This window comes from Dicentrarchus labrax, unplaced genomic scaffold (assembly GCF_905237075.1).
Source record: "Dicentrarchus labrax unplaced genomic scaffold, dlabrax2021, whole genome shotgun sequence".
In the NCBI taxonomy this organism is placed as follows: Eukaryota; Metazoa; Chordata; class Actinopteri; family Moronidae; genus Dicentrarchus; species Dicentrarchus labrax.
In genome coordinates this window covers 12,157,572-12,174,445 of record NW_026136719.1, presented here as the reverse complement: position 1 = coordinate 12,174,445, position 16,874 = coordinate 12,157,572, and the positions used below count along the sequence as shown (strand labels likewise).

Below are 16,874 nucleotides of genomic sequence, written 5' to 3'. Positions count from 1 at the left end.
GAGAGTATTTTAAAACCCTGCCATATCTTATACCCTCGACAATAAAACAACAGACAAGCCATATTTTATGTTTGTGTTAAATATTCCCATGTGCGGCACCTCTATGACAGCTTATTCTCGGGCAGATTTATCACGACCCTTATCTGCTCAACTCACCAGACAAAGGCAAGGCATACAGCTTACACTGTAGCGTACTGATGCCTGAGGCACAAGACAAAGCATACAATCAATACAAATCTGCAGTCTATACATTGAACAGGAGTGGGTTGACACACATCCTTCCAGCAGCCATACATCAAAACCTCTTATCTAATTAGCTCCCTGAAGAGCATTATATGTCTGCTAATTCACTCATATCTCTAAATGTACTCTCCATCAGAGAAAATCATGCCACATTCAAGTGTTGCTACTCTTTGTTGTCATGATGAAGGGAATCTATTAATGATGTAGTACAGATTTAAGGAAATATATAATCAGCCTTAACACCAATTAATCAATGCTCTTCATTCAGTGCACCATGGGAAATAATTATACTTAATTGTAATGATCTGCCACAGTTAAAACAGAAGGATCAAACCTCTCCCGACGTTAAGGCTAAAGCTCTCATCTGGAACAAGAGATACGCGCTTACTTTGTTAACATTACATGTTTGACCAACAGTGCAGAATTGTTTTTTGTTTTTTTTTTGTTAAAGGGCACACACTCAGTCTCCAATTTATTTGGAACAAATCTGGAAAGTGCCACCATATGATATCATATAGGGTCATAAACCTGTAGTTTACAATTAAAGATTATATTTTTGGAAGCTAGCTGTTCATACTCATAATGACAACAGGAAAGTTGTATGTTGAAATGTCCCTTTAATTTCCACTTTGTTCATTACTATGTACTTAAATGTAAATCCTTCAAAATCCCCATAAAATCATATTTATGCTTTTATGTGCTTCCTGTAAGAATCCATGTGGAACCAACTACCAAGTCTACTAAAGACTGTATCCAAATATAATTTTTATCTGCTTTAAATGCTCAAAAGTAGCAGCTAAATTTCAACTCTCAGCATTAATATGTGTGATTCTCTTTCTCTTGGTTTTTTTTGTTTTTCTTCACCCTGGGTAGCTTTACTGAGTACAAATGCAGGTTTCCAGGAATAACCTGCCCCATACTAACACAAGTTCACACATCTACACCTGGAAGCTGCCCAGTACAACAACAGTCTTATCCACAGAGTGACCCCTCTGGAGCAAGTGAGGGTTAAGTGCCTTGCTTAAGGGCACCCCAGTGGTGGTTTCTACTCCCCAGTTTAATTTATCCTGCCAGTCCAAGGTTTAACCTAGTAACCTTCCAGTCAAAAGTTCACTTCTGTAACCTTGAGGCCACTTTCTCTTTCTTTTTGTAAGAACGGATGTACGCATATGTCAGTCTGTCTTTAAAAACAAAAGGGAAATATCATATGCCTCCCAGGGGTGCGACCACTACACCTTCCCTCAATAAAGATCTCATACATACATTACAGCTGATGGGCCTTCTCCTCACTGCAACCTCACTGCATAACTCACTACTGTCCCGCAGGATTCTGGGCTGTTAACGGTGAAAATGAAAATAGTTTCTCTCTTTGGCTTGAGTCAAATACATTTGGGGATTCAATCTGAGAAAAGCACTCACCTTTCTTCATTTCTTTTCCCCCAAAAGGGAAAATATGAGTGACTAGATAATGGTTAAGGAAAGATTACACTAGAGGAAAATGTCGGTGGGACTAGACCACACTGTCACTAAAGGGGAATATGACAGGATGTGCATCAGTAGCAGAAAAATACAAAAATTCAAGGCTCAAACTCTTGGGCCCTCTTCAAGTGTCTGACTGATCCTGATTTTAATTCAGTGCAATGGCGTCGGGCAGATGACTTATTTAGTGAAGCTCCCAGCCGCTCTACGTTCTACGTTCAAAAAGCATCTGTCAGTCCGTGGAGAAATATGAGAATGTAGCATGTAAGCATATTCAGTAAAGTCAATCTGTTTGCTAAAACTAAAGTAGCTCAGCCTACTTTCACAGAAATATCACATTAGAGACTCCTTACCTCCTGTTGTTCTGGTTATTCCTGCATTTATCTCACCTGACCTTTAAGTTATCAAATCACAAACCAATGCTCTATTTTAATATTCTCGAATCAAAGGCTGTTGGGTGCTTTTTTTTTAGTTGACTTTCATTTTCATTATTTTTAGTCTGTTATAGCAATAAGCAATATTTACTATACTATATTATTCGAACTATATTTGTCAAAAGATGACAACAACAGAGAACATGTATGTATTGCTGAAAATTATGCAACAATGCAAGAAAATTATCATTTTGATAACAAAGGATGGTTATAAGGCTGCTACCAATCTCAACTTTAACCTCTTGACTTCAGTCCTCAGTGAGCCCAGATAAGCTGCAAACACCCCCTCGCAAACACATATTTCAAAAAATACTATGACTAGACAGACTTTGATGACTGCAAACGGCGTGATGCTACAATGTGGCAAAGAGAAGGCTAACCTCTCAGAGGGACTTTTTATTTGGAGCCTAAATCTTTTCAGCACATTAAAGGTCTCTACAGTGTCTCAGCAGAGTTCAATAATATTTAGAAATGTGTGGAGTTACAGATTTTATTCTAGTGCAAATATGTGTATATATATGAAAAATAGTAAAATATATAGCTGGAGGATAAATTAACCAAGAGTATATATATATATATATATATATATATATAAAATAGTCCAAATTAGGTTCGCCTCCACCACCTACAGCAGTAAAATGTTAATGAAACCATAATAATAGTCAGTAAATATAATCATGTGACAATATTAGGGGTCCCTTTCTGCAGAATGATTGTTAGTACTTCTGATTAGTAAACCTTTCTGATACTGTGCTTTTATTTAATATATACATTTATAATTGTATTTTTACCGTGCCGAACCTTTGCTTTGACTTAAGTTAAGGATCTTGATGCTGTAACCATTGCGAGTGGATCATATGTTTGACCACCTATGGGTCATCACTCAAACAACTTTAGTGGCTTACTATACATACCAATGCTTAATGGCTATGCATAATGAAAGGAGGACATTGCTGGTGGAAGACCAAGGACAGAATTAGTCTGGTTTCTGTCCAAACAAGGTTAAAAAGGCATGTGACATCATCCCTGTGTGGATAATTGTTAGAGTGGATGTTATGCTCTGTCATGTGCACTCAATTCCAAGATGACAAAGTTGTATAATGGAACATCTTGAACACATGGATTTATAAATCTGCTGAAAAAGTCTGCGTATGCATATTGCTGTGCATATACAGGCGTTCTGTGTAGCATCTACACAGAATAATATGTGGTTCTGTTAAAATCTCCTGTGTTTGTCTTGTGTGCTATCTGCTAATAGCCTCCTCATTGGCAAAACTTGAATGTTGCCTCTTGCCACTGGCATGTTAATTTGTAGAGAAAAGAAAAGGCTCGTTATTCATATTCTTTTACTAAGCAGACTATGCATATACGTAGAGGTCACATTTGAGATCTCCAACATTGTTTGCATGCAAATATAGATTGTGCAAGAGCAGAGAAAAGTAAACCTGCCACATTAAATTCACCAAGCTCAAAGATAGCATAGCATTTTCAAAGACCCATGTTATCTACAGTCTTACCATCCCACAAGGATTCCACACAATTTGGAAATCTGGCCACAAGAGATTGGGAAACACTGACAACATGTTCTGATAAAAATATTCAGAGAATACTAGCCTTGCCTTCGTCCCATCGTCTTTGGGTTTTTTTGGAGGACAAGCAATATGATTATATTTCAGGTCAGAAGTCAGGTTTCAAATTCCAGTCAGTATGTGCACACAGCTTTTTGAAAGTGACCGTATAGATGAGGTCAAACTTTAAAGCCTATATTTATTTATTTATCCTCTTTTTTTTTCTCTCGCCCTCACTCAAATAAAGACTAAGCTCTGCTTCTGGCTTTAAAACGGAGTGGACAGATTAAGCTGAGTTAGGCCTACTTTCCATAGATGTGTTGGCGTGGCACTTTGAAATCCACACTCCCCCTCCCCCATCTTACTCTCTCTCTACAAAAACCAGTTGAGGTGACGCATCTATACTTCTTAGACTGGAAGGTAGCTGGAGATTAACGAATGAAAGCGTCACCATAAAAAGTCAGCTCTTGCAAAAAGAAAAAGAAACATTGTTACAACGGTGTTCCTCTTTCTCAGTGTTTCATAGACACCCACAATATACAACACATATTGAGTGTATGTTTGTTATGATGGTGCTGGTGGTGATGATGACGAAAATGACGATGTTGTGGGTTAGGAAATTCCTAATGCTAATTTCACTGTTACTACTGAGATTGAAATTAAAATGCTACAGTGCAGGTTTTCACTGTTAATTCGCCGCTCAGCTCTACATGTATTCACACCTGATGTTATTAAGCACTGCTCAGTTACACCTGCTTCCACTCCTCCACCAATCAGAATTAAATCTTAATTGGATTAAGTATACAAGAGTAGAGACGGAGCACAAATCTACAGGAAAGGAGTGCTTTAGGACTTAACATAAAGAGAATTTTGGGGGTAAGTTTTCTGTTTATCCTTCTTACACAGAGTCTGACAATCTCATGAAAGAATTTTTTATGTTTTTTGAAGCCACAGTATGTTATATAATTATCCTAATTTAGCTCACAGCCACATCAGGTGGGTATAATCATATTTACACTGTATATTTAATAAGAAGTTCTACATTAAAGGAGGCTGATGCTCGTTAGTAAAAACAAATTGTTACAGGTTCAGTGTGTCTTAAAATAATAACATGCTGATGTGTAGATTGAAAGAGTTTTTTGGTTGTTGTAATGATTCCTCCTATCTGCACGCCACATTTCAGCTGTGTGTCAGTGGCATCGTGTGCCACATTTCAAATATTGGATTCAGTAAAACTGGAAAATCTGTTTGCTTCTTAAAATACACAACTTGGCATTATAATCAGCCAGAGCACTTGTTTACGGGCAAATGCTGATTAGAACTGGTTCACACATGGTAGCTTGACTGAAACATATCCCAGTTTACACATAATGTCTTATCACCACATCACAAAAGGAGAACAAACGGACGAATTAAAAACAAGAAAGAAATGATCTCTTTGAAACATTTATTATGAAATTATAAAGGTAGAATAGCACTGTTCAAATAAAGCTTTTGAAAACAGAATAGGAGTTGCAGTGTACTGAATAACTGGCAGAGTTTATTTCAGATGTAATTAATGTATACCCAGCAATGAAAAAAAGGAAAAAGGAGAAAGCAGGGCAAATAAATAAAACAAAAGAAAAATAAAACAAGTCCATTATTGTTTACCACAGCACATTAGGCAAGATTACCAGGAGTTCAATTTACATGAAACATCTCATATATACAAGAAAGATTTACATTGATGAGGGTTACAGAGTCTTTGTGAGCTATGGGGCCCAGTGGCAAAGCAAGTCAATGGCAGTCACATTTCAAGTCAAGTGTGGCTCTTTGCTTGAGGGTGGGTTTTTTGGCTGGCAATGCCATTATCACAACTATTAGGCTAGACACTGGCACACGCTAGTGACAGAGCAGTGGCCTGTGTGTCACTTGACACAACAACCCAATGACAAGGACGCATCTCCCTCTGGGTTTGTCATGTCAGGACATACAGGACTACTTTGCCCATCTTTTAGCCCCCCCCTTAACCCCACCAATCTCTCTTGGATGATAAAGAGAGAGAGGATGGTAACAGGAAGAAAGTGGGGCTACATGCTGAACACAAAGCACCCTCATCTGTCACAAATGCTCAGAACACAAAGGTGAACACACCCTTGGTGATTTAACATTGCATGTAACGGCATTGACCCCGATAAAACATGGGTGAAAGTTGTGGGCTGGAGACAGGGAAGAAAAGGAGTGGGTGGAGGGGCCAAGTGAGGAGTGGAAAGAAGAGATGGGTTGTTGGGGTTGGGGGAGGGGGCAGGGGGCATTCAAACAATGAAGTAGCATCATAACTTCATCTTTTCATATCATTTTTTGTAGACAAGCAAGTAGTCAAGAAACATTTTCTTCCACCCTCTACTCTTATATTTAAGGTCAATTTGAGAGAATTCAGTTGAGGTGTCGATACCACTAAGTGTTTTAAGCTGCAGTTTGTCTTTTTCTCATCATGCAGTGTTTGAAAAAATATGAAGCTAGTATGTCAACTTGATTGATTGCCTTAGAAAAATGGGAAATGTGTTTTGTGGATTAGTGAAAACATGGAGATGAATTAAGTAATGACAGTCCCACAAAAGCCACACTGACTTTGGTTTTTGTGCATGCAAAACATTAAACTTCACAAAGCAAACCCCCTGAAGATTGATCATCAATCAATTTGCTTTGAGAAATTGCAAAAAAATGGATGATGAATTTGAGATGAATGGGTTGCCAGCCAAAAGTGATGAAAAACAACAAACAAACTGAAAATAAATCACATATGCACACACACACAAAACCGTTTGATATATGACAATATCTGTCATTATCAAAATTGTATTGTATATGTTCCACAGAATAAAACAGTGTAATGATAAGGAAAGGTATTTCAACAAACAAAATGTATGAAGATGGTTAAAACAGAAATGAAAATGAATAAAATGTTCACAAAAAATCAAATGTCAATCCTGGTAATTTGCCATCATCTGTGTTTTGGCACTCCTGTCCCTGGCAGTTATAGACAAAAAAGAAAAAGAAAAACAATAGGCTATAAATAAATAAATATATAAATATATTCAAAATCAGTAACACTTTTTTTCAACAGCGGAAAATAAAAACATATAAATGAACTCCACGGTTGAGCCAGTGTACCAACAGGGAGCTTTGATTTATTTTGTTGTTTTGTGCAGACAAAACTGGATCCCCCTTGGGGTAATAATCTACTCTGGTAGTACTCACACCCACTACCTTAGTATAGCCCGCAATCCATTTCATTTCCTTTTACCCACCTAGACATAAAGGACATGACAAGTTTTTTAAAGAAATACAAAGTTCTCTGCCGTTAAGAGCCCTGCAAATCCTCCACTGATGATTTAAAGCTTTGATAGAAACTTCACTCACAGATTTATTGGCTTACGATCTCCCGATAGCTACATTAGTTTTGAGGATGTGCTACATTTTACATTCAGGAAGAGAATGTGGTAGGGGTGTTTTTTCTTGAATCTATGGTAGTTTGCTTCATCATTAAACTACTGTAATGTGGGCAACAGATCCAATTGCAACATATTGCACAATTTGCTCAAAGATCTGGTTAATTGATGTCTTTATAGTAATATGGTTATGTATCCAGTTTAAGCATTTTTCATGTGCAAAGAAACGGTGGGATTTCAGTGTCATTATTTTCATGAAAAATGTTAAATCCACTAGAACATCTTCAGTCAAAAGTATCATGGACATGTACAGTATCAGAGATCACAGTATCCCGAAGAAGTGACAGGACAGCTGAGGAGAAGGATGTATGATCACAGTCGGCAACAATCACTGGCCTCTCTCCATCTTCCTCTTTCATACCGGCAAACTCTGTGTCAGCACAACCCAGAAGATATTGCAACAGACTTTTCCCCTCAGGTGCAACATTGTCATAGTTCATTAATCTTCTCAAACTTCTCCTGCTGCCATCAGCCCCCGTACGTACTACTAATCCCCTTATTAATGTGGCAAATGAACCTGCACAAGAAGGACGACTCCCCCAAGGCTCCATAATTACAATGGTCTGTACAAACTCCTGTTTGCATAGAATGTCCATTCATTAAATGTACTGACAACACCAGGAATACTCTGTGAAAGATTCCCTGATCTGCCTCGCTGATATTTCTCTCATCCTGCACTTAAATGCATACTATATCTATTGCAATATCAAATGGACTGCTCATGTCTTCTGACTGAAACTGTAATACAAGTCTGTATTTATTGTAGTGGTCACAACAAGAAGGAAAATGATATGTGAGCGGATGCAGACAGAAAAAAATGGACAAACTTTGAAACAAAAGTCTATGGAATTCTATTTATTAAGTCAACCTAATATGCATATGTTGTAAGTTCTATACGTGCTGTAGCTATAGTGAAGCTGCATAAAAGCTAGGGAGCTGTTATACTGTTTCCCCAGAGATAAGGCATGATTTGCGCTGCAAAAAAACACATCAGAGCAGCGTGGGATCACTGAACTGTACGTACACACTTCCTTTCAGTACTTGCATCTTCTCTGCCACGCAAGAAAAACACTAATAACCCACAGCAATTAAGCCTTTTGCACATGAGGTGTTCAGGCCACTTGGTTGCACAACTGAAAGTCCTATATAAGGCTCATAATTGTGCATCCTAACATATAATGAATATTACCATAACAAAGTGAGGGGAAAAAGGACGCATTTTGTGTATCTGCAAGTACATACACATGGTTATACATATGGTTGCTGACTCTACAGACAATAAACAGCCTTATTTTCACATTCACCATGGGATTTATTTAAGGTCAGTGGTGAAGTATAAGAAATGTAGACTGTAACTGATTAAGCGGGATGTTTCATACACCATAGTGGTGACTGCTTTCAAACCCTGCACCCTCAGTAAAACCATGGTAATGTGTCCATATTATGAGCCATGGGATTTGATGTGCGGTACATGGTTAACGCATAGCCGTTGGGCTCATGTTATGTTACTGAACCACATCTACGTCTCCCTGTAAGACTACTGAAAGGAAGAAAGTAAGACTGATGGTAAAACGGATTATACTTGGTTTCTTAGATGCTTGTGTTGCCTTGTGAAACTAGGACAGTGTTTTCATGCTTTTTTCCTCAGTGTTGTTTACACTAATGTAGGTCCCTGGAGGGTAAATAATAAGTGGGGGGAAAAAGAAAGGAAAGGAAAGGATTGCTCCTATAGCTATCAGCGAAGTTTGGGGTCTCTATAAAGCTGATTCCACTAGGCATTTGTCTGTGACGACACTGTTGTAGATGTCTGCTATTTCTACTCCGTATTTTCTATATTCTCTGAGAGAAAGACAGCACTGAATTCTTCACGCTTTCTTCTTTCTCTCAGCCAACTTGTTCATCAATTTCCTTTCAGATTCCGTATTTATTGATTGGTGCTGATGTTGCATAGAGGTGGCTCTTGAGAACTGGAACAAAATGTTCTTTCAATTCTTTGAGAGAAGGTCAATTTTAAAAGCTATTCCCATCAGCTTTGCACGTTCCTTTCTCTTGAACATCCTCTTCCATCTTTCATTGGTTATTGCATGTCAACTTCAGGCAACAATGGGTGATTGATGATGGTTTGTTACACAAAAAACAACAATGTAAATCATCATTCTCTCATATATCTTTGTGACGCTTTATATGGTGTAACAGTTCAGCACCGCACTTATGTATTTTTAATGTAGTTGCATCAGACTGCATTTTAACACTGCAAAAATAATATTGACTTATTGTTATTATCTTTGTATGTATAAGAAATCTTTTAATAATGCAGTTCTTATCCTTTTTCCAAAGCGGCCCTATTCAGCAGGAAATATGATATGATAATCTGATGATATTACCTTTTGGATATACTGTCTGTTTAAAGATTCACTCCAAGGTAATTGGTATTCTATGGCTTTTTTTTTTTTTTTTAAATTAGAGCTGATCTTCTCTCTGTTTTTATTTAATACTCAGGCAGAATTCAAAAAGGAATGGAACGTATTGGATGAGCGTCTACTCATCAATGCTCATGAAACAGAGAACTTTCACATGTCAATACAAATGGTTAGACTGTGCAAGACAATCAAAATATGGATGTAATTGATAACATACCCTGATTTATCCAGTTAGACAGTCCAGTGCAGTCTAATCATTTTAACCACAATCAATAACTGCCATTTAACCTCAAATGTGAAGTGGATTTCTATATCAATATGATTTTTGGAAATAATTGTGACTGAGAACCAACCAGATATGCCTTAAGATCATTACAAATCTCCAAAGACAGATATTACCTATAAGCGGTAAGGTAGAAAATTACTTTTTTCTTCTTATAATAAGGAAATAATAAGATAAGAAAGTATACTCTTCTGTGCAGTCAAATATATTAGTGCATATTTATTTGAGTATTGCTAAAGGGGAAGATATCTCACTTCCCCTGGACTTTTTATGGCAGTAGGTTTTGTCTCAATCTAAATAATGTTGCTTAATCAATAAATATATACCAATTGTATTAAATTATAATTTCTATATCCTAGTAGTTGACAATGTAGAAAGAAGATTGATTGGCAAGAGCGAACTCAACTGCTTTGTGTCATTAAGGAGTAAAAAGAAAGTAGAACTAGAATTAGAGGCACAACTTGAGGTCAGTTTCAACCCTCTGCTGCTATAAGGATAACATTGGGAATTACACTATACACAAGTACATAGAAAATAATATTGATCAAATTGTACAGAACATTTCAGAGGAACATGTGTGAGCAAGTATGTGCAACAGTGGGCTACATTATTTATATTATTGATGGCACTATGTAGAACACACCAGCTCTGTTTGTGTGCGTCTTTGAATCATTTGTCAGAATTATTGATTCCAATAAATCTTGTATAGAACTTTGGGATGACCGGGCAAATCAATGAAGTTGTGCTTACAGTATAGTGTCATATCTCATGTGTCCTCCTCTAGGGTTTAATCCCCCCCCCACGGCCGACACCATCACCCATTTCATCGCCTTGTCTCATCTCTCTCTCACACACAAATCACCGACTGCGCGCGCACACACACACACACACACACACACACACACACACACACACACACACACACACACACACACACACCAACGGTGCCTGGCAAATGACGGCAGACTGAATGCCTCTTTTGACTTCTACCTCTCACACAGAAAACACATTAAATGCAACCCCAGATGCAGTGACCCGGAGGTATGCATCGATAGGAGTCGCACAGTGTCACCCCTGTAATGCCACTCTCCCTTCCGGATAGATCTTATCACTCACATCTCTAACTGCCATTATCAATCTTCTCTGTGCAGCCTCTACATCATTAGGCAAGAGTATTTCACTAAGAACACCAACACAGGTTTCACTCCTTTCTTCTCCTCCCTTGCATTTATAAGTCCACCGCAGGTTGGCGAAGTGCCAGGCTGTTCCATGCAGCGCAACACTGCCACCTAAAGGTTCAGTACCACCACCCGTAAAGCCTGACCCACTGACAACACTTTCACTTTGCCTCCTTTCCCTCTGTATTCTCTCTCTTCCCTCTTCTCTGCTGCTCCCTGTATTTGTCCACGTGTGTTCTATTAGATTAGAACTGTGTGTTGTGTAGTGCTGCTTTATTAGCAGAAAAATTAATAAGGCTTTGATAAAAAGCAGCATGGATTACGTTGAAATTTGAGGCTCATTATTGGCTAATCCTTTTTGAATTGGATGTGTATCAAGTTCCAGACAAGCTTCACTCAGTTCGCTAGTGTGCTTTGAGAGGAGGCATTTAATTCAAGCTTAGATGATGTGGCAAAGCCTACAGTGACATTCACAATACCACCGCAGCAGACTAATTATTGACTGTTGTTATTGCTGCAGGTGTTGAAAAGGTCTTTTGTGATATTACAATACACACCAAAAACAAAAAACAAACAAAAACATGAATACACTCAGAGTTTTATGAGGATAGAGGTGAAAAGTCAGCTAAGTTTTTAGAGGATGTGTGCAGCATTTATTCTGAAGTGAAGACAGTAATCTGAGTAGATAGGCAAGAAAAAAATGTTTCTTTCACAAAGAACACTGAGTCACAATTAATGTTATGTTGGTACATTTTACCAGTGATCTAACCTGGGTGCTGAATAGACAAAATAAGGCAAGGCAAGCACTCACCCACTTGCATTTCGTTAAATATGAATTAAATAGATATTAATGACAAAACATCAGTCTATAATTATTCCCCCGAATTATGCATGTGATTGCTGAGTCTATAATCAACTCCATTAATTAGCAGTTGTTCGAGTTACTTTTTCTCTTTTTTTCTTTTTTAAGTTTGAGAAACAGTGGAACTTGCTGAAGCAGTATGTCTCCTCTACTCTTTTCTGTTGCTTCACAGTAACTTAGAGCAAGTCTCTAATCTAGACTGGCACTTTAGCACTGTGGAACAGGGCAGTTATAGGCAGTACTTATAGACCAGTAAAAGTGCTCTTTTACCTGCTGTCTGGTGTGCATGGGCCCCTTCGTCTTGAACCCTCCTTGGGAACTGCACTCTGAGGCACTGAAGTGGTCGGAGCTCGTGGAGGACCTCTTGGAAAGGGTGTCACAGCCCCCAACAAATGTGTTATCCAATGGGAGCTCCTGAATCACATGATGCTTCTTCACTGAGACCGGCGTGTCGGCCTTGAGGTGGAAGGCCGATTGCGGTGAGGCGGACTTGTAGTGCCGGGCCAGGTCTGGGCTGCTTGGTTTGAAGGTTGTGGTAGGTGTGGCATTCCAATCAAAGCGTCCAATCCCTTGCTCCTCGAGCTCGGTGGGCAGGCTGATGGTTCCATTGATTGGCTCATGGGCAGGATCGTCAGGTTTGTTCCCCTCGATGGTGACAAAGTTGAGCAAGGAGCTTTTGGGGGATTTCCTTTTCTTGCGCTTTTTCTTCTTGTTCTGCTTGTTCTCTGTGTTGGGTGACATCCACTCAGCCCCTTGTTTTTTCCTCTGTGCAGCTTTGAACCTGGAAGCGTGGCGGCAGCGCAGCAGCACAGTTACAAAGATGACGATTATCACCACTAAGGCGCCGGTTACAAAAGCTATCATTATGGTTAAATAATCACCACTTTGATAAGTTTCACTGCTTTCACCAATGTTTCGGTCAATCGGGGTCTCCATGGTGCGTCGAATGAGATCATAGATGAGTGTTGAGTTTCCCACAGTGTCATTGACATACAGAAATACCAGCACCAGAGTATGAAGAGATTTGGGATATCCCAGGTCACTGATATTGACCACTAATCTGTGTAAGCCTATGTCAGTCACTGCTGGCTTTTCCTCCAGAGTAATATTCCCTGTGACAGGGTCAATTCTGAAAAGACCTTTGTTGTTCCCACTCACAATGGTGTATTTCAGTTCTGCATTCATCCCTGTATCACCATCTACAGCAAACACTTCTGCTACCACAGACCCTGGGATAGAGGAGAGAGGAACAAGCTTGAATGACGTGTTGGAGGGGGGGTAGATGACGATGGGGGTGTTGTCATTCACATCAATGACATTGATGGTCACCTTGGCAGCTGAGGAGCAAGGAGGCCTGCCACTGTCCACAGCCCTGACATCAAAAGTGTAGGAGCTCTGTTGCTCCCTATCAAATGACACATTAGATTTTATCACCCCAGAGTAAGGATCCAGTATAAAGTTCTCATTGTCATTCAGTATGGAAAGAGAAACAGCAGCATTTTCTCCGGCATCTGAATCTGTCACAGTTATCACTCCCACTGTACTGTACTTGGGAAGATTCTCAGACACAAAGAACTGAAAGTGGTTATGTGTGAACTTAGGGTTGTTATCGTTTTCATCCAACACAGTTACAATAACTGCTGCCTGCGTTTGCAAAGGGGGTGTCCCGTTATCTCTTGCTGTTACAGTGAAAAGAAACCTATCCTGATCCTCCCGGTCAAAAACCCTGGATGCCGTCAGGACCCCCGTTTTGCGGTCGAGATCGAAGAATGATGCATTTGGTCCCAGCTGATACACTATCTCTGCATTTTTCCCACTGTCCTCATCGGTGGCGCTAAGAGTAGTGAGGAACAGGTCGCGTTTGTTGTTTTCCATAACAGCCAGCTCAATAACTGGCTGAGTAAAAATAGGCGGGTTGTCATTCTCATCCTCCAGCCTCACTCTTACCAAGGCAGTCTGATTCAAGCTTGGTTTTCCAGAGTCAGAAGCTACAATTTTAAAGTTGTATTCCTTCGTCCCTTCATAGTCAAGCAGCGCAGATGTCTCTAACAGATACTGGTTGTCATACACGGCTTTGAGATGGAAGGGCACATCCTTCTCTATGAAACAAATGACCTTGCCGTTGATGTCAGTGTCTTTGTCTGACACCGTGATGAGAGCTATCTTGGTATTGATGGGATCCTTCTCCGACAGGAAAACAGTACCATTAATGGGACTGATTATGTATCTCAGGTCTATATTAGGTGGATTGTCATTAACATCAGTCACATTTATGGTAACAGTAGCTCTGGCAGGACTAGAGCTGCCATCACTGGCTAAAACAGAGAGCTTATGAATAGCAGTCTCCTCTCTGTCCAGAGGCCTCTGCACTGTAATTAGGCCAGAAGTTGTATTTAATGCAAAGAGTCTTTTTGTAGCAGGAGACACCTGAGTCCCAAATACATAACGTATCTCTGCATTGGCCCCTATGTCTGCATCTGTGGCCTGAAGCTGCACAACAGACGTGCCGATAGGGGAGTTCTCCGGTATATGCACCTCAATCTGCCCATCTTTAAACACTGGTCTGTTATCATTGACATCTGTTACTGTGACTTGAAGAATGGCAGTGCTGGATTTCTGTGGACTGCCACCGTCCTCCACTTTAATCTTCATCACATATGTATCCTTCTGCTCTCTGTCAAGATTCTGCTGCACAATGAGCTGGGGCCACTTCTCCCCCTCAGGCGTTTCTACTATGTCTAAGCCGAAGGCACTTTGCCCGTTGATCAGCTCGTATTTGTGGACGCTGTTAGGGCCAGTGTCTGGGTCAGTGGCAGAAGGAATGGCAAAGCGGCTGTTAATGAGCGTGTTCTCTGGGATGGAGATGTTGATCACAGGGGACGGGAACATGGGGGCATTATCATTTGTGTCTTTCACAATTATTTTGATCTTAATCAGCCTGAAATAATCATTAGGCAGGATGACCACTTCAATTTCAAAGGAGCACTCGCTGTCCTCAAACGAGGGACCCGGGCACAACTTCTCCCTGTCGATTCGGTTTGATGTTGTGAATATCTCGCCAGTGCTGCTCAGAACGCGCACCAGCGGGTTATCTCCTGCTTTGGAGACGAGCCGGTACACCAGATTAGCACTTGCTCCAGTGGCAGCATTTGTATGGGAAATGTTTAGGTCCTTTGGTATGTTTCCAATGAGGACATTTTCTTGCAACTCCTCTCTGATGGGGTAGATTAGCTCTTGGGCTATTGAAGGATCTAGCCATACGCAGGCAAGAAGGGCACCCAACAGATAATAGTCTTTTAGATCCATGACAGCGTAAATGTGTTTCCAGCCTTCACAACTCAAAAGGTTTCTTTCTATGCAACGTTGTCACGGGCAGTAAATCCTTGCATGTGATGGCAGGAATCTCCCACGGACAAACCTATGAATATATGACAGAGTTGCTCTTCAGTGAAATAACTTTGCCATGCACAGGAATTAAATGTATTTAACAAACAATAACCCCCACCCCATAGACAGCTGTTTTGTTCACTTTCCTTATTGTTTTAAATCATTCAGTATTAAATGTGCCCAAAGGCCTTAATCAACACTTCATAGAAGCAAAAAAATAAAAGATCAACAAAAACACTGCAGCAACCCTTTAGGCAGCCATTCATGTCTGTTGCTCCCTTTCTAAATCTTCCACATTTTCTGGTCACTAAGAATTTTCAGCGCCTCATGGCCACAAAACTCCACAACAAATTAAACAGGCATATTAATTTAAAACTTAAACTGCCAAAATTAAAGAGGCTGCGTGTGGGCTCCTTAAGGAATGAATGAAGCCTACAAAATAAGCACAGATTCAGATTTTGGGGCAACTGAGACCTCTTATCATACATACCCAAATCCGTTACAGTGCAGAAGAAAAAAACTGGAGTGTGTCAGCTCATAGTCTTCTCATCCAGTGTGTCTGCGTGCTTATTCGGGTAAAGATATCCTCCTCAGTCAGATGCAGCTTTGGGTCCAGGCAAGAGAAGGGAGAAGAAAAAAAAATGTATAATCGCCCCGCAGGAGTAATCAGACTCTATAACAGGTTTTAGGTAAAAGCAGCTGGTCGCACAAACTGGGGTAAATTAGAGGCTGCATATGTCGCAGTTCCGTTTCCCCCATTTAACTTCAGGAATGGACAGGATCTAATTGTGCGACCTGCGGTGGTTGCGGTGATCAGCGTCGCTCTCCAGCAGACACAGCCAGGTGGTCAGTGTTTTGTGGTGTCTTCCATTAAACCGGCTCCCAAAATCAAAGCTCATCTCCCGTACATGTCCCGAGAAAAACCGGCGTTTTGTTTTGTTTTTTCTCTCACCCCTCCACAACCACGGCTACCTGTTAAGGTGAAAGCGCCGACGAGGTGAACGCAAGAGGAGACACTCATGTCCCGTCATGTTTCAAGTTCACGGAGCACCATCAGTAATCAGCCGGCGTAGACACAAGGTTAAAAAAAAGATCATGAAGGCATTTACGCAAAAAAAAAGAGGGAGAGAGAGAGAGATAGAGAGATCTCAGAGTCGATCCCACTCAAAAGCCAGCCTGGATATAAAGGCTGTTCAGTGTGACACCGATGCGCAGCGTGTATGTGCCGTTTATCCTTGCACTCTCACTCCCAGAGCAGAATATCTTGCACTAACTCTGTGTAAACCCATAGGAGGGGTGGTGAAGTACACCACACCGACGCTCCCCCCCAACACCCCCTCCCCACCAACCCCCACCCCGCCGACCCTCGTCATTGGACACCGCCCCTCTCTTTCAGTGGCGTCGGCAACCTGAGCAGCAACACGATTGGCCAGAAGTCACGTCACTTAATGCAGACCGGAGGGCTGTCCGCGGCGAGATGCTCCGTGAAGATGCTGCAGGCTGCAGAGACGCTTAACCAAAACCCCGAG

The 16,874-nt window shown here is 40.5% G+C and overlaps 1 protein-coding gene across 5 annotated transcripts in view; it reads right to left on the bottom strand.

Annotated features, from left to right (window-relative positions):
• LOC127352212 (protocadherin-9) overlaps positions 1-16,658 on the bottom strand; it is a 191,425-nt gene extending 174,767 nt beyond the window's left edge. For 3 of the 5 annotated variants that reach the window (XM_051380407.1, XM_051380408.1, XM_051380409.1), the window contains exons 1-2: positions 15,836-16,657; positions 12,229-15,376 (exon numbers count right to left, since the gene is read on the bottom strand). In XM_051380407.1, coding sequence (XP_051236367.1) covers positions 12,229-15,264 — 3,036 coding nt within the window. In that variant the 5' untranslated portion in view covers positions 15,265-15,376; positions 15,836-16,657. Of the gene's footprint in view, positions 1-12,228; positions 15,377-15,835 lie in introns of all 5 variants that reach the window. The other 2 variants (XM_051380404.1, XM_051380405.1) reach the window with 1 other exon arrangement.
• Positions 16,659-16,874: the final 216 nt, after the last annotated feature.